This window comes from Podarcis filfolensis (assembly GCF_964270895.1).
Source record: "Podarcis filfolensis genome assembly, chromosome: 3".
NCBI lineage: Eukaryota > Metazoa > Chordata > Lepidosauria > Squamata > Lacertidae > Podarcis > Podarcis filfolensis.
Genome location: NC_139606.1, coordinates 121,617,680 through 121,640,104, shown reverse-complemented (window position 1 = coordinate 121,640,104; position 22,425 = coordinate 121,617,680). Strand labels below are relative to the sequence as shown.

The 22,425-nt window shown below is 57.4% G+C and overlaps 2 protein-coding genes across 22 annotated transcripts; one reads left to right on the top strand and one right to left on the bottom strand.

Annotated features, from left to right (window-relative positions):
* Positions 1-321: 321 nt before the first annotated feature.
* On the top strand, positions 322-2,047 carry OST4 (oligosaccharyltransferase complex subunit 4, non-catalytic). Its single transcript, XM_083605694.1, has 3 exons — positions 322-456; positions 546-702; positions 1,879-2,047. The coding sequence occupies exon 2, from the start codon at positions 547-549 to the stop codon at positions 658-660; it is 114 nt and encodes a 37-aa protein (XP_083461820.1). The 5' UTR covers positions 322-456; position 546; the 3' UTR covers positions 661-702; positions 1,879-2,047.
* Positions 1,992-21,635, bottom strand: AGBL5 (AGBL carboxypeptidase 5). Of its 21 annotated transcripts, none has more exons than XM_083604946.1 (19): positions 21,528-21,635; positions 18,264-18,570; positions 17,553-17,724; positions 16,514-16,680; positions 15,034-15,168; positions 14,481-14,658; positions 13,526-13,704; positions 12,681-13,200; positions 12,023-12,192; positions 11,194-11,329; positions 10,780-10,967; positions 9,642-9,844; positions 9,311-9,502; positions 7,776-7,946; positions 5,917-6,002; positions 5,624-5,670; positions 5,211-5,371; positions 2,798-2,929; positions 1,992-2,600 (listed from the first exon to the last, which is right to left on the bottom strand). In XM_083604946.1, the coding sequence occupies exons 2-19, from the start codon at positions 18,503-18,505 to the stop codon at positions 2,272-2,274; spliced, it is 3,408 nt and encodes a 1,135-aa protein (XP_083461072.1). In that variant the 5' UTR covers positions 18,506-18,570; positions 21,528-21,635; the 3' UTR covers positions 1,992-2,271. The 21 variants fall into 21 exon arrangements, 19 of the variants coding, with proteins under 19 accessions (XP_083461072.1, XP_083461063.1, XP_083461060.1 ...); XM_083604937.1 differs by having other exon boundaries at positions 2,798-2,889; XM_083604934.1 differs by lacking the exon at positions 21,528-21,635 and adding an exon at positions 19,153-19,330.
* Positions 21,636-22,425: the final 790 nt, after the last annotated feature.

The window sequence follows — 22,425 nt, the reverse complement described above, 5'->3', positions numbered from 1 at the left end:
GAGGGCGACTCGGGGCCGGGAAGGGCGCGCGGCGAGGAGCCCAGTTCCCTTCCTTGCCTCCTCCTCCCATGTCCGCCAGGGGGCGCCCCAGAGCCCGGCGGAGAGACGAGGAGCGCTGCCATGCTCTGCCAGCAGGGGGCGCCGCCGCAAGAGAGAGCGAGAGAGAGAGAGAGGCGGAGCAGCGAGTAGCCGAGGGCCAGAGCGGAGGGCAGAGCCAGAACATGGGATTTTTCTTTTTGCCTACAACTCCCATCATCCCTTTGCTAACAGGCCCAGCGGCCAGGAATGATGGGAATTGTAGTCGCGAGTCATGCCTGGGCTAGAGCGTCCCCTGTCCGCCCAGAGCGTCGCCGGACGTCCGGCCCGTTCCCCAGAAGGCGCCGCGGCCGGAGCTGGGCAGACGTGTCTCCGCCAGCGCCGGACCGAGAGATCGAGGGAGGGATCGGGATCCGCCAGGTGAGGAGACTCGGCCTCCGCCGCCCCCCCAGCCCGGCCCCCCCCCTCCCCGCCCCGCCTGACCCTCTCCCCCCCTCTCCCCCCCCCAGGATGGTGACGGACGTGCAGCTGGCCATCTTCGCCAACATGCTGGGCGTCTCGCTCTTCCTGCTGGTCGTCCTCTATCACTACGTGGCCGTCAACAACCCCAAGAAGCAGGAGTGACGACGCCCCGGAGGAGGAGCAGGAGGAGGAGGAGGAGGACAGGTACCAGTGGGGGGAAGGAGGGGGTCGGGGGGCGGCAAATTCATAGCCAGAGGGTGATCAAAGTCTGTAGCTGCTGCCCTGGCAATTCTCTGCCTCCACTCTTGCAGGCAGGCATGCTTGTGAGAACCGGCTGTTGGAGACCATGGGGGGGGGATGCTCTTGGGCTCGAATCCTGCTTGCTGGTTTCTCACAGGCATCCAGTTGGCCGCTGCAAGAAGTTGAAGGGTTTCTTGAAAGCGGAAGGTTCATTATTGTTTCACAAGTTGTGTATGTCTTTCAGGGCCAGGGCAAGTAAGGAGACCCAGTCTTACAGCTGTGAAACATAGCAGGCGCTGCTGAGCTGTGTTAATTAAGCTGTGTCAGCAATTGGGTCTAGTACAGTGGTGCCCCGCAAGACGAATGCCTCGCTAAACGAAAAACCCACAAGACAAAAGGGTTTTCCGATTTTTTAGCGGCTTCGCAAGACGAATTTCCCTATCGGCTTGCTTCGCAAGACAAAAACCCATAGGGAAATCTCCGGGGACAGCGGGGAAGCGCAGCGCGCCTTCTCCTCTGTTCCCGGACCTGTCTTGAAGACTTGCGGTGGGAGGAAGGTTTTCCTCCCCACCGCCAACATTCAGAAGGCTGTTCTGAAGGCTGGCGGTGGGGAGAAAAGTCCTTCTCCCCCCGCCAGCCTTCAGAAGAGGACAGTCTGTCCCCGGACCTGGTCTGAAGGCGGTCTCCATAGGAACGCATTGATTTTCAATGCATTCCTATGGGAAACCGTGCTTCGCAAGACGAAAAACTCGCAAGAAAAAACTTGCGGAACGAATTAATTTCGTCTTGCGAGGCACCACTGTATATAAGGAGCAGCGCCCTGGGGGATGGGTTGGTGGTTGGGTCACGTTGGTTGTTGTTCTCTTTAGTGTAAAAGGAGTTTTTGTTTTTGTTTTTAAAACCTTGTTTAAGTACTTTTTGAGTCTCTTTTTAATGCATGGCCTCCCCAGCAAGCTCTCTGCAGTGCTACTAAACCACAAATAGCCAACACTTAGTTCTAGCTAAGTTGGGAATGCAAAGGAGTCAGGCTTGCTCGTTGACTCTCTGCAGAAGAAAGAGGCCAAGATGTCTCCTCTGCAGAGGTGAGCTCGAGAAGCCGCCCCCCTTACCTCTCCCCGTTTCTCTTCCCACCCTCAGGAGCCGCCACTGCCAAGCAGGGAGCCATGGCTGGAGCGAGGCCCCCCACCCGACGCCCCCCACCCGGGTCCACGCGGCCCCTGCAGACGCCGCCAATGACGCCCGCCGGTGGTTGATTATTTTTCATTTTGTCAAACGAAATTTATTAATAGAAACGTGTTCACAAGACAAATCTCCTGTCAAAAAATAGCTTCCGAGCCAGTAAACAACTATGTACACAGCTGCTGCGGAAAGGGCCAGGTGGGTGGCTGGGTGGGGGGTGAGGCTGGTCTTTCCCGGGGGCTCCTTCCCAGGCCAGCTGGTCCGCAGGGCAGAGGAGGTGGATGCCAGGGAGCTAGGCCCTGGGCGGCGCCTTGTGCAGCTGGCCGCCACTGCCCTCGCAGGCAGGGAGGCGACTCAGAGCCAGGACCATGGGCTGGCGAGTCCCAAAGAGCAGCTTGGGCTTGAAGGGGCAGGGGCGGGGGGGAGGGCTGGGGGGAGGCCGGGGCGAGTGCTCGCCGGACGCCGGCAGCGGGGAGGGTGTCTCTGGCGGTCTCTGGCGCACCACGGGGGGAGGCATCGGTGTCGTCGGCGTGTCGCTGGCGCGCTGCTGCGGGGCGGCTGCGGAGGCGCTGGAACGGGTGGGCTGCAGCTGCTCCGGCCCCCCTGGCGGATCAGGCCTCTGTGCAGAAAGACAGGATCTTGTGGTAGGTGAGCTGGGGGGGATCTGCTTGCCCCGGGATGTGCTGCAACAGAGAGATCTGGCTCAGGGGGGGGAGGCGAGCGGCGTCACCGTCGGGGCGAGGCTGCCCCCCGAGCTGCTTCAAGGGGGAGGGTGGCCGCTGCCTACGCCGCGGTGGATGCGCTTCGGCTTCTTCGTCCTCCTCTTCGGCCTACAGGGTGGGGGCTCTAGGGGAGGGCAGCGGCTGCAGGGGAGCCATACCTCGTCCAGCAAGACGTTGGGGGCGTTGCACAGAAAAAGCGGCTCTTCCCTCTGGCCCGTGGCCGTCAGCTCCGGAACGTCCAGCGGAAACTCTGCAAGGAGAGCAGACCATCAGCAGCAGGAGCAACTCCACTAGGGGAAAAGGCGGAAACACGGGAGGGAGGCTTCGCAGGAGGTCAGTCTAACAGGAATTAGCTGTTATAGGTGGGGGGGGGGAGGCCCAGCCTGCCTGCCAGGGATGCTGTCAGGGTGGCACTCCTGAATCAGTAGGGGCTGCTTTAGTCTAGATGATGCTGGATACCACTTTCTTTATAAAATCTATATATATACCTCTGTATCACACAAATATACTGCAGTGATTTACAACAATATAAAACAAAACCATGCAGTAATACCATAGAAAGTTCAGAACAAGTTAAAAGGCTCATCAGCTCTGGGAACTTGCAGCCCCCATTCTAAGGAGGGACATGTTAGAGCAGGCATAGGCAAACTCAGCCCTCCAGACTCCCATCATCGCTAGTTAACTGGACCAGTGGTCAGGGATGATGGGAATTGTAGTCCCAAAACATCTGGAGCAGGGGTCAGCAAACTTTTTTAGCAGGGGGCTGGTCCACTGTCCCTCAGACCTTGTGGGGGGCTGGACTATAGTTTGACAAAAATATATATGAATGAATTCCTATGCCCCACAAATAACCCAGAGATGCATTTTAAATACAGTGGTGCCTCGCAAGACGAAATTAATTCGTTCCGCAAGTTTTTTCTTCTTGCGAGTTTTTTGTCTTGCGAAGCACGGTTTCCCATAGTAATGCATTGAAAATCAATTAATGTGTTCCTATGGAGACCGCTTGCCAGGCTGGCGGTGCGGAGAAGGGCTTTTCTCCCCACCGCAAGCCTTCAGGACAGGTCCGGGAACAGAGGGGAAGGCGCGCAGCGCTTCTCCTCTGTTCCCGGGGCTTGCGGTGGGAGGAGGGTTTTTCCTTCCCACCGCCAACATTCAGAACAGCATTCTGAATGTTGGCGGTGGGAAGGAAAACCCTCCTCCCACCGCAAGTCTTCAGGACAGCCATCCGAAGGCTGGCGCGGGGAGAAGGTCTCTCCGCCCCACCGCCAGCCTTGGAGGAGCCTTCCGAAGGCTGGCGGCGGGAGGAGGTCTCTCCGCCCCACCGCCAGCCTTCGGAGGAGGTCCGAGGACAGTGGGGAAGACGCGCTGCGCTTCCCCGCTGTCCTGGAGATTTCCCTATGGGCTTTCGTCTTGCGAAGGAAGCCCATAGGGAAATTCGTTTTGCGAAGCGCCTCCAAAACGGAAAAACCCTTTCGTCTAGCGGGTTTTTCGTCTTGCGAGGCGTTCGTCTTGCGGGGCACCACTGTAAAAGGACACATTCTACTCATGTAAAAACATGCTGGTTCCTGGACCATCCGTGGGCCGGACTGAGGTGATTGGGCCGGATCCGGCCCATGGGCCTTAGGTTGCCTACCCATGATCTGGAGGGCCGAGTTTGCCTATGCCTGTGTTAGAGGCTTACAGAATAATGGATAATGTGGAGAAAGTGCCCCCCCCCGACTCCTAATACTAGAACCTTCGAATGTGGGATGCCATGAATCTACTGCAGGAGAGCAGGTTGAGGAGACCAATAGGAAGGACTTCCCCACAGGATGTAATTAAAACTACTAAATTCACTTCTGCAAAATGTGATGTTCACCAATATTGCAGGTGGATTTCAAAGGAGACTACGACACAAATTATTTCACTTATGGGTTCCTTCTCTACAAGGCCCCCCAAAGCGGTTTACTATGCAGTAAAAGCAAACAGAACAAGTGTGTGTGTGTGTGTGTGTGTGCGCGCGCACACACACACACACAGCTAAAACACTTGCATATATATATATATATATAAAAGCTTACACACAGAAAAATAGTTTAAAGCAATGCATATATAAATCCATTCAGTTCTGAAACAGATACCAGCTGGGGTAAAAAAGTGTTAAAAAAGGAAGAAAATGTGCCTGATATATGACAGGGAGTTCCAAGGGGCAGACGCTGCTACACTGAAGGCCCAATTCTGACACTACGGATGGACCTCCTGGTGCAATAGTATCTCTGCAGGCGTCCCCTCCTGGCTGGGTGTGTAGGAATTCATGGAGGATAAGCTGCCAATGGTTAATAACTAGTCAACCAACCTCACATCCTAGGTGCATTGCAGGGAGAATGACGTTGTGCTCTGTGACTTGGAGGCTTCCACTGTGAGAACGGGCTGCTGGACCAGAGGGTCTGATCCAGCAGCAGGGGTGTCTTATGCTGCTGTCTGACCCAGGAAATGAGGGCGCTGAAGCCTCCCAAGGTGCTGTCTCTGGAAGTCCAGCAGGCCTGGGCACAGGGCATCTCCTCCCCCCGGGCACTTAGCAGAGGAGCCTACCTGGCAGGGAACTCTGAGCTGGCAGCTGCGAGGGGGCATATTTCCACACCTTGAGGGAGGAGTCATCACTGCAGCCATTGAGCCTGAGCAGATGCTGGGACTGTCCAGCCGGTCTCCTGCGGATGGGGATCCGGCTCGGCCGAGGCATCAGTATTTCCAGCCTGTGGGGAGAAGAGCGCAAGGCTAGGAGGGGGCTCAGCAGCCAAGCCATCAGGCAAGAGAACTGGGAAAGGTTGAGCAGCAGCAGCCCAGATACCTGCCTCAGTTCCTGGGGAGGGATAAACTTCCAGAGGGCCAAGGCAGGCTCTGTTTTCCTGCTCTCATGCCTGTTCCACCTCAAGCACAGCAGGGAGGTCAGTGCAATCTCGCCCCCCCCCCGGTGCTTTCACTGTCTGCTGTCTTGCAGCCATTACCTGGGTGTCTCTGAGAGCTGCTCACTGTTCAGCCGCCTTGAGATATTCTGCCAAAGAAAGAGAAGTCAGAGGCTGCCTGGCTTGCCTGAGCTGCCATGAGCAGTGGAGGAGCCAAAGGCAATGAGGAGCCTTAGTTTGGGGAGGAGGGGGGGTAAATGAAGGCCCACGCCTCCTGTTGCTTTCTGGTTGCAAAAGAGGACTGCTGCCCATGACTTCTGGCTCAGGGCTGCAGTCCAGCTGCAAGCTGGGAGCGGAGTCCAGCCCACCCACGTGTTTAACCTCTGCCCCTTTACCTGCAGCAAGGCTAGGCCACAAGGTGGAGGCGGTTTCAGCTCCTCACTGGGGTGCTCTGCCTCCTGCAGTCCATGGCAGCCAGGCCCTGCGTGACCAACGAGAGAGGAAGGGGGGAGATGAACATCCTTGGAGGCAGCAAGAGGTGTTCCTGGTTACAAGGACTGGCTGGGAAAGGGTTGTGCTGCCCCGCAGCACAAGGAGAGAGGCCACTAGCCAGGCCATGGTAGCCCTTCATGGCAGGAGGGACCAGTTTCTGCTGTCCTCTGCCTGCACAGCCTCCAGGCAGCAGCAACACAAGCTCCAAGGTTTGTCAGGAAGGATGGGGTGATCCCCTGAGAACACTGGTCCTGGAACAGTGGTACCTGTGGATACGAACAGGATCCGCTCCAGAGCCCCGTTCGCATTCTGAAGCGAACAAAACCTGTGTGGGTTGCGATTCACCGCTTCTGCGCATGCGCGTGATGTCACTTTGACCGCCTGCGCATGCGCGAGTGGCGAAACCCGAAAACGCTCAACCTGAAGCAACTTCAGCCCGAGGTATGACTGTACCACAAGTCTCTAGGACTGGTTGTACCCTCAAGCAAAGCCCCGGAAATTATGGAGAACTCCCCTTGTTATAGGTCAGCAAATCTTCCAAGTAATTGGCCAAGCCCAAAGCAAAAGTAATCAGGCTGAATGCCAAGCTCCAGAGAGGCAGCAGTGCTTCTGAGTGCCACTTGCTGGAAGAGCCACAGGAGGGAAAAGGGCACTGTGAGAACAGGATGCTGGACTAGAAGGGCCACTGGCCTGACCCAGCAGGCTGTTCTTAGGAGAGCCTCCACATCCCTTTCTCCACCTGGAACATTTCCAGGCCTCAGTGACGAAAGCGGGTCAAACAGCCAGCTTGCCGACCTGCTGCCACCCCCCAAATACAGGGGCAGGAGCTGCTGCTGGCTTTTTCTGAGCGGCTCCCACCCCCAGTGCCAAAACTGCGCCGTCAGCCTCCATCTCTGCTCCTTTGCCCCAGCCTGAGAAAAGGCTCTCCCACCAAGGCCCTCGCCCTGGGTCACTTTGCAAGGGAACGCATCATCCGCAGGCCTCTTTGAAGGCAGCTCTCCTGCCTGCCTTTCTCTTCCCCAGGGTGAGCAAGCTAAGGATGGAAGCGGCATCAAGGGTTAAGCTCTGCTCCTGCCCTCGCCCTGGGTCACTTTGCAAGGGAACGCATCATCCGCAGGCCTCTTTGAAGGCAGCTCTCCTGCCTGCCTTTCTCTTCCCCAGGGTGAGCAAGCTAAGGATGGAAGCGGCATCAAGGGTTAAGCTCTGCTCCTGCCCTCGCCCTGGGTCACTTTGCAAGGGAACGCATCATCCGCAGGCCTCTTTGAAGGCAGCTCTCCTGCCTGCCTTTCTCTTCCCCAGGGTGAGCAAGCTAAGGAGGGAAGCGGCATCAAGGGTTAAGCTCTGCTCCTGCCGGCCGCCCAAGCAGGACACAGCTGAGTCCCCGGGGGCTGTGCTGGGAAGGAGAGCAGGAACTGGGAGGCAGTCCCCGGTCTAGTAAGAATTCGCTTCTACACCTTTGAAACTATTAAGGTCAGAAATATACACCGCGGGTCTCTAATTCTTTTATCACCACCTCCCAACTGACTAGGGACTTTTGGTAAGAGAAAGGAAGGCAAGACGTTCCCTGCTTCTGCTGCTTCCCTCTCTCGCCTGACTCGGGCATTGGTGGCACCTGAGAACCGGCAGGAAGAGGCCAGTGCTTGACTGGCATGCCGGCCTCTGCCCTGGGCTTGCTCCAGCAGCCAAGGGGCTCACACTTGTGTTGCCAAGGCGGCCTTTAGTCAAGCTGGGTGGGGGGCAGGTTGAATGAAGGAAGACGCACCTGTCATGTTGAGGGTGGCTGGGAGGGGGCAGGAGCTGAGGCCGGTCGGCAGCTGGAGGTGAGAGGCCGTCCTGGTGGAAGAAGAGAGAGGTGGGGGCGCCTGGATGTTGCTCACTGCTGCTCGCAGCAAGGACTGGTGCTGGTGACGGCGCTTCTCCTGGACGCGCGACTCTGGGCAGGGAGAAAGGACAAGGCAACGCCGAGTTCTGCGAGGGGGCAGCGGGGTGGCCCCATCATGCACCTCCCTCCCCTTCGCAGGGCTTGAACACATTTTGCCCAGAAGAAGCCGGGGGTGGGGTGGGGGAAATCCATTCTCTTGTCTCCAACAGAGGCCAGTTCTTGAGATCACAGCTGTTCTGTTCACTTGGGGAGGGGGGCAGATCTGTGCCACCTATCTGCTACCCCAAGGGAGCCCAAAGCGCCTGTATAGTGGCAGCCAATTCTGGAGGGCTGTCGGGCACCACACACCACTGAGAACAGGGGCAGCAGTGGGGAGAGGCAGCGGCTGGGCTGGGTCGATGTGGCCTTTTGAGGGCCTCCAACCTCAGCCCAGGGAGAAGCCCGTTTTGTGAGGGAGGCAGGGAACAACAGCAGGTTGCTGCACCTGCAGAGCTACAAGGTGGTGAGCCCCTCCCCTCTGATACACTCGCAAACCGGAAGCTTTCCTTGGGGTGGGTGGGGGCACAAATCCCACAATCCTTCAGTGCATGCAGCGACTGCATTATATATCTCTCTCTCTATTCAGGCTATCTCTATCCTTCCTTCAACAGCAGCAGGAGGAGGAGGAGGAAAGAGAGAGGGGCATCTCTGCAGCAGTGCTAGGGCTGCTGAAGCCTCACTCGGCTGCCTGCCTGTGCTTTGCCCAGATCCTTCCTTCTTTCTCAGCACACCATTATCTTCTCGAGGTGGCACTTGCCTGATGGTGCTCTATCAGCCCAACTGACCCCCGGCTGAACTCCTCGACTGTGGGAGGGAGGGAGGCAGCTAATCCATGGGGAAAGCTGGCTGGGTCACCTTGGAGGCAGCAGAGCTGGTGATGGAGGACGGTTGGGCCTTGGCAGGGAGAGGCTCAGGATCTCATCTTTGCCTGGGCACAAAGCAGCTCACTGGGCAGCCTCACTCAAATTACTCTTGGCATGATCTGACTGGCAGGGCTACAAAGGATCCCAAAGGCCAGGGGGGGCCCAGGATGTTTTTGTGGGCAAAATGCTCAACACCACTGCCCCCCTCCCTGCCCCTGCCATTGCCCCCACACTGCTGCTGGCAGCTGCACCCTCACCTGCCGTGGCATCTGCAGTACCACAGGACGGCAAGGGGGCGTTGGTGCAGGTGGGGCTGGCAGTGGTGCAATGGCAGGGAGCCCAAGGCAAACGGCTTCGCCTCGCCTCATGGAAGCACCCTCAGCTTCTTGCAGGAAGCGTGGGAGAGGAACGTGGCCCACTGCCACACGGGGGCTGGCCTGGGAGAAACGCCCCCCTCCCTAGCAGGCGCCCTGCTGCTGGAGAGCTCCCTCCTTCCCTGCAGGACCAGCTCACCTGCCGCTTCCTCAGGAGTAGCGCCGCCACCAGCAGCAGCAGCAGCAGCACAGGCCTCTGCCCAGCGCTCTACATAAGACCCCCACGGGTCCCCTGAAGCCTGGGGTTCCCCTCGGTTCAGAGAGCAGGGCGGGGGGCTCGGGTTGACTGGGGGCCAGCTCTCACAGGATGACTGGGATCTATTGTGGAACACTTTTATTTCACGAGAAAGAGGGAGGGAGAGAGACAGAAAGAGAAAAGGCGAGGTTCTTGCAAGGCTGTCACTTCTGCCAGCGCAGCCACTCCCAGATCCTCCGGATTGCGCCCAGCACGGATCCTCCACAGAGCTTACCTCGCACGAGCGCCAGCACCCTCGAGGCACCTTTCGGGGGGGCCTGGCCCATGCCCAGGGGGCCGTCGGGGTGGGAGCAGCTGAAGGTGAAGCTGGGCGAGGTCTTGACCTGCGGGGACGCCACCTGCTGGTTGCTGCTGCTCCCGTTGCTGAAGCTGCGGCCCCGGCAGAGGGAGTTATCGGAGCTGGAGGCAGAGACCCCGCTGGGAGGGAAGGCCAAAGGGAGGCGTCACTGCCGGGGCAGAAACCCAGCCGCCCGCCTTGCAAGGTGGCCCAGGAAGAGGCAGCCTCTGACGCACCAGGTTTCATTTCTCAAGGTGTATGAATAGGGGCACGGGTGGGGATTCCCCCCGCCCCCAGGCCTCTATCATTTACTCTGTCTTGCAACACGACACCATCCCTCCTCAAGATCTACCCTTTAGCCTCTCAGTCCCTCTATCCTGCTGGAAAGAACTACATGGGCAATGGGCACAAATGCGCATTCTCTCCCTTCCCCCTCCGATATTTAAATCCGCGCAGTTGCATATTGCCAGTGTCACTGTGGTTGGGGGCATTTATCCCATGCTGGTTCCAAAAGAGTAAAATGGGCCCTCTTTGACCCCTGCTGAAGCCAACCACGGGGAACCAAGGCTAGGGAAAAGGAGGCTTCTTTCTGCAAAATCTGACTGGGATCCAATGCTGTGCTTCAGACCAAGCCTACCCCTTCCATGCTAAGACATCCCTGTCCCTTTTGAAAACTGCTGTTTCAAGCCTCGCAACCTGAAGGTGACTGAGTGGGCCACCCAAAAATGAGATTTAGCAGTAATTCCTGCACTGCAGGGGGTTGGACTAGATGGCCCTTGGGGTCCCTTCCAACCCTACAATTCCATGATTCTATGACAATCCTCTGGGGAGAGGGGCTTCCGCCTGCTCTACTGCCTGCTTGGCAAAAGGCCAGCTCTGGTCCTCCTCCTCCTCCTCCTGAGCCTTCGATGGGACCAGGAGGAAGAGGCTTTGGCGGCAGCAGGTGCAGAAGAGCAGCAGGGCCCCAGGGGCTTGTGGGACATAAGCCAAGGTCCTGACTAGTGCAGGAAGGCCTGTCGGAAGGGACCCTGGGAGCCCTGGCGTCACCCCACCGGCCTCTCCCCAGCTTCCGTACTTGGTCCCCTTGGGAGGAGTCTTGGCCCCCTTCCTCCGGGAGCAGCCGGCCACGCCCCTCATGCTGCGCACATGCTTCATCATCCAGGCACGGAGGTTGCTAAGGCAGCTGTGTTCAGAAAGGACGATCCGGGGCCAGGGGTTGCATTCGGCCATGTCCAGCGCTGCGATGGCCAAGGCCCTTCCCACCTGGGCACAGGGAGAGAGACACCAGGAAGCCCTGAGCGCTGTGAGGCCCCAGGCAAAGTCACAGCTCTCGCAGGCAGCTAGGAGAGGAAGACTTGCTGCTGCTTTTTCTTTTGCCTGACCAAAACCACTCAAGGAGGCCCCATCCACCCCGGGGGCAAGTCCCTGGAATTATGCACCCACTGACCCCCGCACAAAGCTCATCTAATAAAGGGGGGGAGGCTGATACCTGCTCAAAGAGCTCCACTGTGTATTTGGAGGGGAATGCTGGCAGAGGAGGGGGGGTTGCCCGCCCGTTATCGTGACAAGCGGCTGGAACTGCGTTGACAGACCGTCCCGTGTTGTAATTGCACTCCAGCGTGTAGCTAGAAGGAACAGAGGGGTTATAGGTTGCCTCCTGCAAACGTCTCTACGCATGTTGCAAAAACACACAGTTTAAAAGACAGCAATTCAATTCTTGTGCATGTTATCAATAAAACGTCTTCATGTGGACACCCAGCTCCACTGACATGCTCACCACAGGCTCCCCCCCACCTTATTTTTAAACTGATCCCACACCAAGAAGCAGCCGGGTAGGATAAAAGACACTTCCACCTGGCAGTGTTTAGGATCCACCAAGCATCAGGCTTCAACGGTGGAGGGGAAGAGGGCTAACTTTTGACCAAGGAGGAGGAGTTCCTGCTGCCCCCAAGCCAGAAAGACAGATCAGACTATAACCACCCTAACCAACACACTCTACCAAATGCGGACTCCGATCCACAATGAACTGGGCCTCATCCATTCTGCCCTCAGCCAGCACTGCCACTATGGATACAAACTACTTTGGCCACCCAACTCTCCCCAGCTGCCTATTCTGCCAGGATCCTCTAATGAGCGACTCTCAAAGGAGGAGAGGACAGATGCTCCTGCCCGTATTTATTCCATGGTCCAAATCAGCTCTGAGCTGATCTAGAAGGGGTCTCTCTTTATGGAGGCAGAATCTTTCATATTCTGAAGGCAGGTGCGGAGCAGAAGGCATAGGTGGCTGGTCTGTCGGTGAGGCTGTGCCCTCTGCTCACCTGTGAATGATGCCCAAGGCCTTGTAGATGGCCACGCGCCCGCTGCCCTCCTTTGACTGCCCGTCCCGCTTGTCCTTGGCGTACATGTTCTTCTCGGAGAAGTTGCAGCCCGTGAAATCAAAGTGAGCAGAGTTCATGGCGATGAGCTTGGGGAAGAGCATGTTTTCAACCTGCAAGATCAACCAGAGAGGTTGAGGCTGCCGTTTCTCACCGCTCAGGCACTGGGAGCTGAGCTCACCCAATGAAACTGACACCAGCAGAGTCCCCAGTGCTACTCAGCAGCCACCCCCAGGAGACAGCTGCCCCTCTCCAGCCCAGCTCAGCCTCCTGCCACAAGACCAACACAACAGCTGGCTGGGCATGCGCAGAAGGGAGCAAATGACAGAGGCCAGGAGAGGAAAAGGCTGAGGCTCAGCAGACCAAATGGAGACACCCAAGAAGGGGAGGGAGTCAGCAATGGCCTCCCAGGTTGTGCCTAGAAATCAGAGAAAAAAGCACAGCAGCAGCAGCAGCAGCTGTTGCTCTTTCAGAGGCACTAGAGCCTTGGCTGGACTTGGAAGGGGGATCTTCAAACACCTCAAGCCTGGGACTGTGGGTCCTTCCCTTCTTGCCCACTGTGGACTCACAGACCTCTGGCTCCTCTCCTCTTCCTCCTCACCTGGTGAGCCTCTTCGAAGATGTTGTTCCCGTACATGAAGCAGCCTCTCTTGGAGGCGTGCCCGTGCAGGTCGACGTAGTAGGCCAGGCCACTCTGCTGCGGTGGGATGGCTTCCGGGGCGGGAGGAGAGCGGACCTCGGCTTTCTCCTCACAGAGCGTGGGAGGCAGGTCTTCCGAGAGGATCCAGACATCCTGGTCCTTGCTCCCTGGCGCCTCTGAGGGCTCGTGGTCCTGAGGCGAGGGGACGCCAGCATCCCTGGGACAGTTGCGAAGGTTGTTGGCCTTCTCCAGCTCAGAGAGAGGCGCCTCCTCGCTGGGAGGGCAGTTGCGGGTGGAGCGCTGGTTGGCAGCCTTGGTGCCGAGGGGAGGGACGCAGGCCCGCCAGTCGGGTGAGCCTGGCTGGACGCGGTTGTGGACGTGGTGATAGAGCATGACGGCCTTGGCCCCGTAGACGGCCGGGTGCAGATCAACGTCAGGGTTCAGATACTGGCGGTTGAGGTTCACGCCGCGAGAATCTGTCCTGTGGGGAAGAGAAGGAGCCAGAGGGGTCAGCCACGCTGGGCAAAGACGCCTTCCTCCTGGGTACTGGGCACAGTCGCTTGGTTGTCTCAGGCAGGAAGAGACACCTCTGGGCCAAAGCTCCCTTCAGATGGGTTGGGGGTGGGAGAGGAACCCCCCCCAAAGGAATGTCTCTCTCCAGGCCAACTGAACTGGCCAGTTGCCTTCGACCAGCCTTCACCTAGCATGAGTCTGCAGCGAGAGGCTTTGTAGAGGAATCTGTCCCACCAGCCTGGGACTTGAGCTGGGGCTGGTCACCCCTCTGTGTTTATGCTGGCTTCACTCACCGGTAATGGCCCCGCACCACTCCGTCCGGGTTCAGCATGGGGATGAGCTTGAAGACAAACATGCGGCGCAGCATCTGGGCCCGAGGGTCCTCTTCACGGAGGATGAACTCCAGGAACCCGTTGAAGACGAAGCTGGAGGGTGTCTCTCCCGGGTGCACCCTGCTGCTTAGGAAGAACACCTGCTGGGGCAGTGGGGGCACAGAGAGAGAGAGGGGGGAGGATGATCTGCTCCTTTCCCAAACTGGACATCTTCCGGGGTCTCTGCAAAGACTCTTGCTCCTCCCAAAGCTACCACAACAGGCCTCCTGCCCACCCATCTGCTTTTATTTCCACACCACTTTGGAACTAGTTATCCCCAGGCACCAGTTAGAAGGAGCTCACTCCTGCCTGCAGCCTCACCCAGAGGAAAGGGGAAGAGAAGCAGAAGGAAAGGAAAAGCGGGAGGCTGACAGATCTCAGCTTGGGAGAGGCAGCTTTAAAAGGGGTTTTCTATGCTCTGTTTAAGAAGAGCAGAGCTGGGGGTGGCACAGATCAGGAGGAAGGCAAGAGGGTGGCAGGAGAAGGAAGACACGTGGATGGTCAGGAAGACAGAGAGAGAACAGGGAAGGGACAAAGACCTAGGAGCCAGAAGCAGAAACCGAAATGGGATACGCTGAGGCACAATGAGCCAACACAGAGCAGGAAGGAGGCAGAAATCGGAAAGGGTGGGTGGGTGAAACTGGGGTAGTGGTTGCAGAGAAAAGCACAGGCATAGAGGAAGATGCTCAAGAGGCAAACCAGGAAGGATGGAATTGAGGTGCCTGCCTGAGGCAATGTGGGCCAAAAGGGCTTCTGCTTGTGTCCAGAGTTGTCCAGAAACAAGGGCAGGCCCCGCCGCCCAAGCCCCATGCTCCCCACGTGGGCGCCAGCAATGTCGGGGCGCCCTGCCCAACGGGGGTGGCAGCAGCCAACTCACTCTCTTGCCCACGAAGCTGTGGGGCCGGGGGGTGTGCTTGTCCGGGAAGAGCTTCTCCAGGCGGGCCTCCCTCTCCTCCCGCAGGCCGTGGAAGGAGCTGATGGTGAGCAGGTCCACGCGCAGCTTGTCCAGGGAGTAGCACAGCAGCTCCCGGTGGTAGTAGATGGAGTCCAGGGAGCTGCAGGGAGAGAGCAGAGCAGACAGCTTGTCTCCCAGCCAGCAATGCCCCGCAAGGCCAGAAGGAAGATTTGCTCCTAAAGGCTCTTTCTTTTCTCAAAGTTTCTTTCCCACCGTCTCCCCTTTGCCTGCCCAGCATGCAAGGAAGCCTCTCCTTTCCCCACCCATGATCTGATTCCCACTCCAAGATCCCAAGGATCCTCCCTTGTGCTCCTTCCCGCACCCCTGTGGCGAGAGAGGTGGCCAGAGGGGCTTTCTGTCCTCTTCTCCTCCCTCCCTTCAAAGCCAGGCTCTTGTCCAGAAGGGACCTCAAGGCAGCCTGACTCTGCGCCCGGAGCCACCTGGACCTTGCGAGGGAACCAAAGCAAGCACTTACGGGGTCCCTCGAAGCGGGGCCTCCTTCCTCCCCTTTGCACGTCCTCCTTTAGGGCATTTCCTCGCTCTGTGGGCGGTGGGTCGCGGCTTCCCCTCCGCCTTCCGAGAGTCCGCACCTGCCTTCCGACTGACTGTGCTATAATGTTGGACATGAGTTTAGATGGGAAGGGAGGGTCTTCCTGCCTTCTCCTGACCCCCACCCCCCTTTCACTGGTTCTGACTCCACAACCCTGCCTCCCTCAACAACAGCAGACCAAAGGAGCCTCTTCCCCTGACCCTGACCAAGGCAGCCTCAGGTGAGAAGGCGGGAACAGTGGGGTGAGGATCCTCTTCCCATTCAGACCAGCCTTGCCCTTGGGTCCCCCATGCCAGGTATCTTGGAGAGCAACATAGGAAGTACAAATGCCCAAGGCTGGCAGGCTGGCAAAGGGGCAGAGTCCTTGGCCTCGCCAGCCAGTCTGTCTAGACAGGGCCCTGCAGCTGTCACTCTGGCTTCTGTCCTTGCCGCTAGGCTAGCAGAGGCCACTGCAGATATACAAGGGCAGGCAGCTAGCAGGCCCCCAGCAGAACAGTCTGAAATCAGGCTGAGCAGACTTTCCTTCATGCAACGCTCAGTTTGCCTAAGGAATACTCCTTTGGACTTGACCAGGTCATGGAGTGAGCTCAGATAACTAAGGAAGAAATCTGCGCTGCTCGGAAGCAGCCGTGTCCCTCACCCCACCCAGCAATGGCTGTTCCATTCATGCCCTGCATCCAGGCTGCCAAGGAGGCTCTGGCTGCCATTTCTGGACTGGAGAGGCCCTTTCCCAGGAGGGCTATTCTTCTGCCCGCAAGTGCTGCCAATGCAGGAGGTGGCAACAGAGGCCAAAGGAAAGCAGCTGTCCAAGGAGAGCCCTGCCCAGCCTCAGCCCAGGAGGGCTCCTGCAGGCTCCACTTTTGTGGAAAGCATTCACAGCCCCCTTCTCTCATTAAAGAAAGCATCCTGAACAACATAGAACTACTAAACACATACAACAAAAGACATCTTCAAACAACAGCCAGCTGAGGGAAAGGCAGCCCAGCAGAAACCAGCAGAAGTAAGGCGGCGTTTGTTCAAAAGCTGCTCTGTCCCCTAAGCGCTTTCAGGAGCAAGTTGGGGGGCGGGCAGGGAGCTAGGAGGGAAAGGGCCAAAGGGAGTTCCTGGGGACGGTTACCAAGGAACTGCAAACAAGCACAGGTGGGAAAGGAGCCGAGTCTGCACCAAAAGGGAGACAGAAAGTCCCCGCTAGGATCTTTGCCATGACACAGAACCCTGGGAGAGACCCACAGTCCAACCAAGGACCTATCTCAGGACACCCCAATAACCTCCCTGGCAGCACCCCAACTCTTCCCCACCTAAGGAGTTTGGCCAACTTCGCAGGAGCCGGTGTGGAGTGACCAAGCGGGAGGGGGTTGGGGGGCAGAGAGGGGGATGGCAGCCATGTGTCACAGGCCAGGCTCACCTGCTAGCAGAGAGGTGCCTGCACTCTGCAAAGTGGGCGTCCAGCTGTGCCAACATTTCCTGGCACTCTGTGTATGAGAAGGGGTAGCAGAAGGCAAAGAAGGTGGTGGCACCTCGGCAGTCCAGGAAGCGGTGCACAAAAGAGAGGACAAACTGGGTCTCCACCATCTGTACGGGGAAAAGGAAGAGGCAAAACGGGCACTGAGTGGCCATTGCCAACCTTGTGGCTGAAGCACAACAGACATCAATCAACACACACAGCCTGCTGTGGCTCAGGGCCAGGCTGAAGAGTCTTTGCTCTCTGCCACGACCTGAATCAGATACCTGGCGATGGACGCCATGTTCACAGCCCACCTGCCAGGTCTCCTGGTCTTCAGCACTCTGCCCTACACTTTTGTGGCAGGGACATAACACAAGCCTGTTGTGGGGAGAGAGTCATTTCGCTGCTCAGAGCCCGTTCAAGGGGCCAGGGCAAGAGGAGGCAGAGAGGGGAATGATCCTGGCTAAAATCCGGGACTCTTGTTAGGAGGACGGTGTAGGCCAAGGGCTGCCCTCAGTGCCAGCCTCGGGGTCATGCCATTGCTCCCTGGCACGACAGTAGGGAGCCAAAGGGAAGCCTGGCAGACATAATCTGGAGTCTAGCTCATATTTCTGGGCTGCTCGCGTGCTTTTTCTCACACAAATAAACACAAGCACGTCTATGTGACTGAGCAGAACAGCCTGAAATCAAACCAAGCAGGCAGTCGACTCTTGGCAAGGGGGAAGCAGGCAAGGAAAGACTTTCTGGTCCCTTGGAAGGACGATGGAAGGAGACTTCAGGCAGGGGAGCCAAACTGTCAGAACTCCACTGACTGGAGCCTGGAAACCTCCTTGCTCCCCTCCTTCTCCAGCCATTTGCAGCCCAAAGCTGGTCTCGTCTCACAGAGATTCACGTCCTCCCCACAAGGGAAAGCCAAGCCCTTCCCCGTGACACGCTGCTTTCAGAGGCCGTGCCCACACCAGTCCAACGTCCTTCCCCAAGGGTCTTGCCCAAGAGATACCTCGAAGGCGGGCCGCTCGCGGATGCGCTCCCAACGAGGCCTGATGGGCACCGTCTTGACCAAGGGGGCCATCCCCTGCGAGTACAGCTTGGTCTGCTTGTTCATGTTCACAATGTGGATCTTGATCAGCTTGCCTGGGGCTCCGCCCCTCACACTAAAGTAAAACCAGGATCTGGGGAGTGAAGGCAATCGGGAGAATCAGGGAAGGGTCTGGCAGGGGTCCTGCCCTCCCCCATCAGCCCAAGGCCCTCTCCACCTCTGACCTGAGAGGCCAGGTGGAGAAGGAATCCAGGTGTCTCATTTGCTATGCAACCTCCCAACACACCCAACACCCTGGGCGCCCTTCGCAAAGCCTGGCCCAGGGGACAAGCTGCCCTGCCTCACACGGGAAGGAGGCAGCCACAAGACCTTTGCAGCACCAGGCAAGCAGAGAGCCAGGGTGAGGCATGCCTTGGCAAGGGGCAGCAGAAGGAGCAGCATTTTGTAAAGAAACCCACAGCTTTGCCATGGGGGCAGCGGCTGCCTAATGCCACAGGCACTGTTATCTTCCATTTGGAGGAAGACTTTGGAAGCGACAGCCCGAGAAGTTTCAGCACTTCCAGGGGAGGTGAGACAAGTGCTGGTGGAAAGACCTGGGCGAGAAAGGCCTTACCTTACAGCCCCATGCCTGGTGCCTAGCAAGACCTCACAGAGGGCTGCTACCTCCTTTACCTGTTTGCATTCTCGTATTCTGTGTCTCCGCAATCCGGCTTGGTCCACACATTGAACTCGTAGTCAGCAATGGGGAGGGAGGTGCCAAACACCATTGAGGTAGCAGAGGTGCTGCTGCTGCCGCTGCCGCCATTCCCGGCACCGTCCCCATCGCCCTCCAGGTGCTCCACCTTCTCCACATGAGCCAAGTTCCCAGAGTCAAACTTGGAGCTGAACAAGAGGCCACCGCAGCGCACCTCCATCGTAACCTCGCCGGCAGCCGAGGGGGCTCATTCTCCTGTTTGCAACAGGTGGTTCTGAGGATTTCCTACAGGGCGGAAGGGAAGAGCTGTATTTGGTATGCACAATTCCTCTTGGCTGCAGGATGAATCCAGTTTCCTTATCCTACTAGTGGAAGAAGGCTGCTAGGAGAAGAAGCCCACAGCCTAAGGGAAAAACCCCAAGGGTCCATTTCTGGCCTTGCCAATCACAAACCATCTTCTCTTTCCTTCTTCTCCCACTACCCTGAGATGCTTTTTTGGCACACTCCAAGTACAGTGGTACCTCGGGATACATACACTTCAGGTTACAGACGCTTCAGGTTACAGACTCCACTAACCCAGAAATAGTACCTCGGGTTAAGAACTTTGCTTCAGGATGAGAACAGAAATCGTGCTCTGGCGGTGCAGCGGCAGCGGGAGGCCCCATTAGCTAAAGTGGTGCTTCAGGTTAAGAACGGACCTCCAGAACGAATTAAGTACTTAACCCGAGGTACCACTGTACTGCAAAAGCAAAAGACGATTCCCTTGAAGGCCTTCCTAAGCACAACAAGGGAGGTGTTGCAACTCCCCCCAAAAACTAGGGGTGGGGACCACTGCACAATCCAGAACACAAAAGCATAAACACACACCCTTGGTCATTTACCTGCTGTGGGGAGCAGGCTTGCCAAAGCAACCTCTTTGTCCAGCAGCACCTAGATACAGGACATCACCCAGGGAAACAAGCCCGACTCTTTGAGCGGCTGGGCAGCCTCCATCACGCCCTTTCCCCTCTCCCTCCCCACTGGTCTCTAGGACTGGGCCAGAATGAAAATGGCATGCCAACAGGGAGGCTTCTTGCAAGAGGCCCATTGTGCCATCATCACCACAACAATCATCATCACCAGCATCACGTCAGGGCCACCTGCTCCTCCTACTCTCTGGCCCCCTCCAGCGTTGACAGAGAGCTCCAGGCTCGGCTTAGGAAGGAAACCAGGTCCTCAAGGGGGCACCCTGCCTGCCAACAGGAAGACAAGAAGGCTGCCCGGCCACAAGGCTCAGCTGGTGTTTCTGAGGAGGAGACCCTGGAATGGCACAGGTCTGGCTGCTTGGCTGGCAGCACCCCGGGGACAACATGTCACGGGGAAGCAGGGTCTGCCAGGCCCCTAGTGTTGGGGGCAGAGGCAGCAACAGGAACCTTGAGCAGCCATCAGCACCACTGTGAGCCTCTCGCCATGGAGAAGGGCTGATCCTGTCCTCCAAGAGGCCATTCCACTCAGCCACAGAGATGAGAAACTGGCAGGGCCAGCACTACGTGGCAGTAGAAGGAAGAAGAGTGTGAGGTGTTCTCTCTCTACCCCCCAGGATCCAAGCTGGGAACTGTGCTTTTTACCCAGAGTGATGAGTGAGCAGTGAGGTAGTACAGTTTGTGGCTGGCACACAACTTTTCAAGGTGGTGAAAACCAAAGCAGGCTGCAGAGCTCCAGAAGGATCTTTAGACACCGGCTGGACTGCAGAACAGCAAATCCAACTCAATGAAACTGAGGGGGTTGGACTGGATGATCATCAGGGTCCCTTGCAACTCTACAATCTATGATGCACCTCAGGGCAAAACCCCTTAACTGTTGTTAGTGTTGTTAACCGCCCTGAGCCCGGCTTCGGCTGGGGAGGGCGGGATATAAATAAAATTTATTATTATTATTATTATTATTAACAACTGCTTATATACTGAAAGTGCCAGAATTTGCAGCAGCTAATCAGGGAACAGGCTTAAGTTGTCCTGGGACAACAAAATGAAAACATCAGCCTGGTTTGCTGCAACCGTGAAAGAAAAGGTCATCAGGAATAGGAAGGAGGCTGGAAACAAACCTGCCAGTATCACAACAAGGCCAGGATAGCAAATCTACGGGGCCAAAAGGACACAGCGAACACGATGCACAGTTCGGGTCGCGGTGCCTTTTAAGCAGAACGTTGCGGGGCTGGAAAAGTTTCAGAAAACGGCAACGGAAATGGATCGGCGGGATCGAGGAAAGGCTGCGCCGCTTGGAGCTTTTCTTGCTGTCCCCCCCACCGGGGGGGGGGAGAGGAAGAGGAGAGCCAGCAAAAGGGGCGTGGAACTAGGGGGGGGATGGGGATCCCTCTCTCCTTGGCATCATAACTGGGCATAGCTGTCAGTGGCGTAGCGTGGGGGGTGCAGGGGGGGCCGGCCGCACCAGGCGCAACATCTGGGGGTTAGGGCAAATCCACGGGTTAGGGGGCGCAAATTACTTGCCTTGCCCCGGGTGCTGACAACCCACGCTACGCCACTGATAGCTGTCAACTTTCAGATTTGAAAACAAGGGATCAGCAGCCTCACCTGTCCCAGGGACAGGCTATGGGATACAGTGGTACCTCGGGTTAAGTACTTAATTCGTTCCGGAGGTCCGTACTTAACCTGAAACTGTTCTTAACCTGAAGCACCACTTTAGCTAATGGGGTCTCCCGCTGCTGCCGCGCGGCTAGAGCACGATTTCTGTTCTCATCCTGAAGCAAAGTTCTTAACCCGAGGTAGTATTTCTGGGTTAGCGGAGTCTGTAACCTGAAGCGTATGCAACCCGAGGTACCACTGTATCTAACAATCCGAGGCAGCAGCGGGAAACGGCGCTGGAATAAGGGCATTTCCCGCAAAAAAGGGGAAGGTTGACAGCTGTGTGATTGGGGGGCGGGCAAGGAGGCTGGGGGGGCGGGAAGCTTCCTGTGGGAAGGCAGGTCCTGGGGAGCCCAGTCGAGAGCGGAGCCCCCCTGCCCCGGGGCAGCCCACCTGCCTGCCCGCCCTTTCCTGGCAGCCCCCAGAGGCGCCTTCACGGGGGCGGGCGAGCTGGGGGGCCTCATCCCGAGGGGGCTGGGGGGCTCCGCTGTCGCCCCTCTGCCCGCCCCCTCCTCCTCCTCCTCCTCCCGCGAAGGGGCGGGGCCCCGAGCCCGGCGCTCCCCGTCACGACCCTCATTTGCATGCGGCCCCGGCCCGCCCCGCGGCTTCCCTCCGACCGACCTGCCTCCGCCGCCTCAGCCTCCGCCTCCGCCGCCAGGGGCCCCGGGCCAGGCCAGCCCTTCCCTCGCCCGCTGCCAGGCAACAAGAAGGCCGCCGCGCATTGGCCGCGCCTCGCGCCATTGGCCCGCCCGCCCTCGCCATAGCAACGCCACGCGCCATTGGCTGGCCGCGCCCCGCCTTCCGGGGAGCTGTTTGGTCGCCAGGGGAACCGCGCGCGGGGGGGGGGAGGCCGCCCAGCGTGCGGGGCACGTGACTGGGCGGGTGGGCGGAGCTAAGGTGCCTGCTGAGGTTATAAAGGGCCGGGGCAGCACGTGGCGTCTCAGTCCAGCCCGGGAGGAGCCGAGGGGAGGCTGGGGCGGGAAAGGAGATCATAGAAGAGACCCCAAGGGCCATCGAGTCCAATGTTTAGGTGGAATCTTAGTCATTTTTCTGCTCAGTCATTTTTCCTCCCAATACTAGGCTTTGCCCAAAAAAGCAACTTATTAATATATATAAATTAACAGGTCCGTGGCAAAGTACTGTTACATTGCAACAAGAATAAGACGAGCAATGACGTCAACAACGGAGTTCAAATTGTAAACATCGAAGGAACAATAATAAACAGTAGCAACACCTGAATTGAATTTTTAAAACTTTAAAAGTCGAAACCTGGTCATAAATATAAGCACCAATTCTGTGAATTGGCCATATTTCTACTGTTATTTGTAGCACAATACTACTTTTAATGTCATATTTTTATAAATTACTTCCTGGTCACTGGCCGTATTAAAGATATTTGATTTGACTTGAACTTATTAATGTGTTTTAAAATAAAGAATTGGGGCCAACCTCAGCAAAAAAGGTCTCACAGCAAAGAGAAATTGTAGTAAAGTTAGTGTTTGTTTAGAAGCTGTTCTTT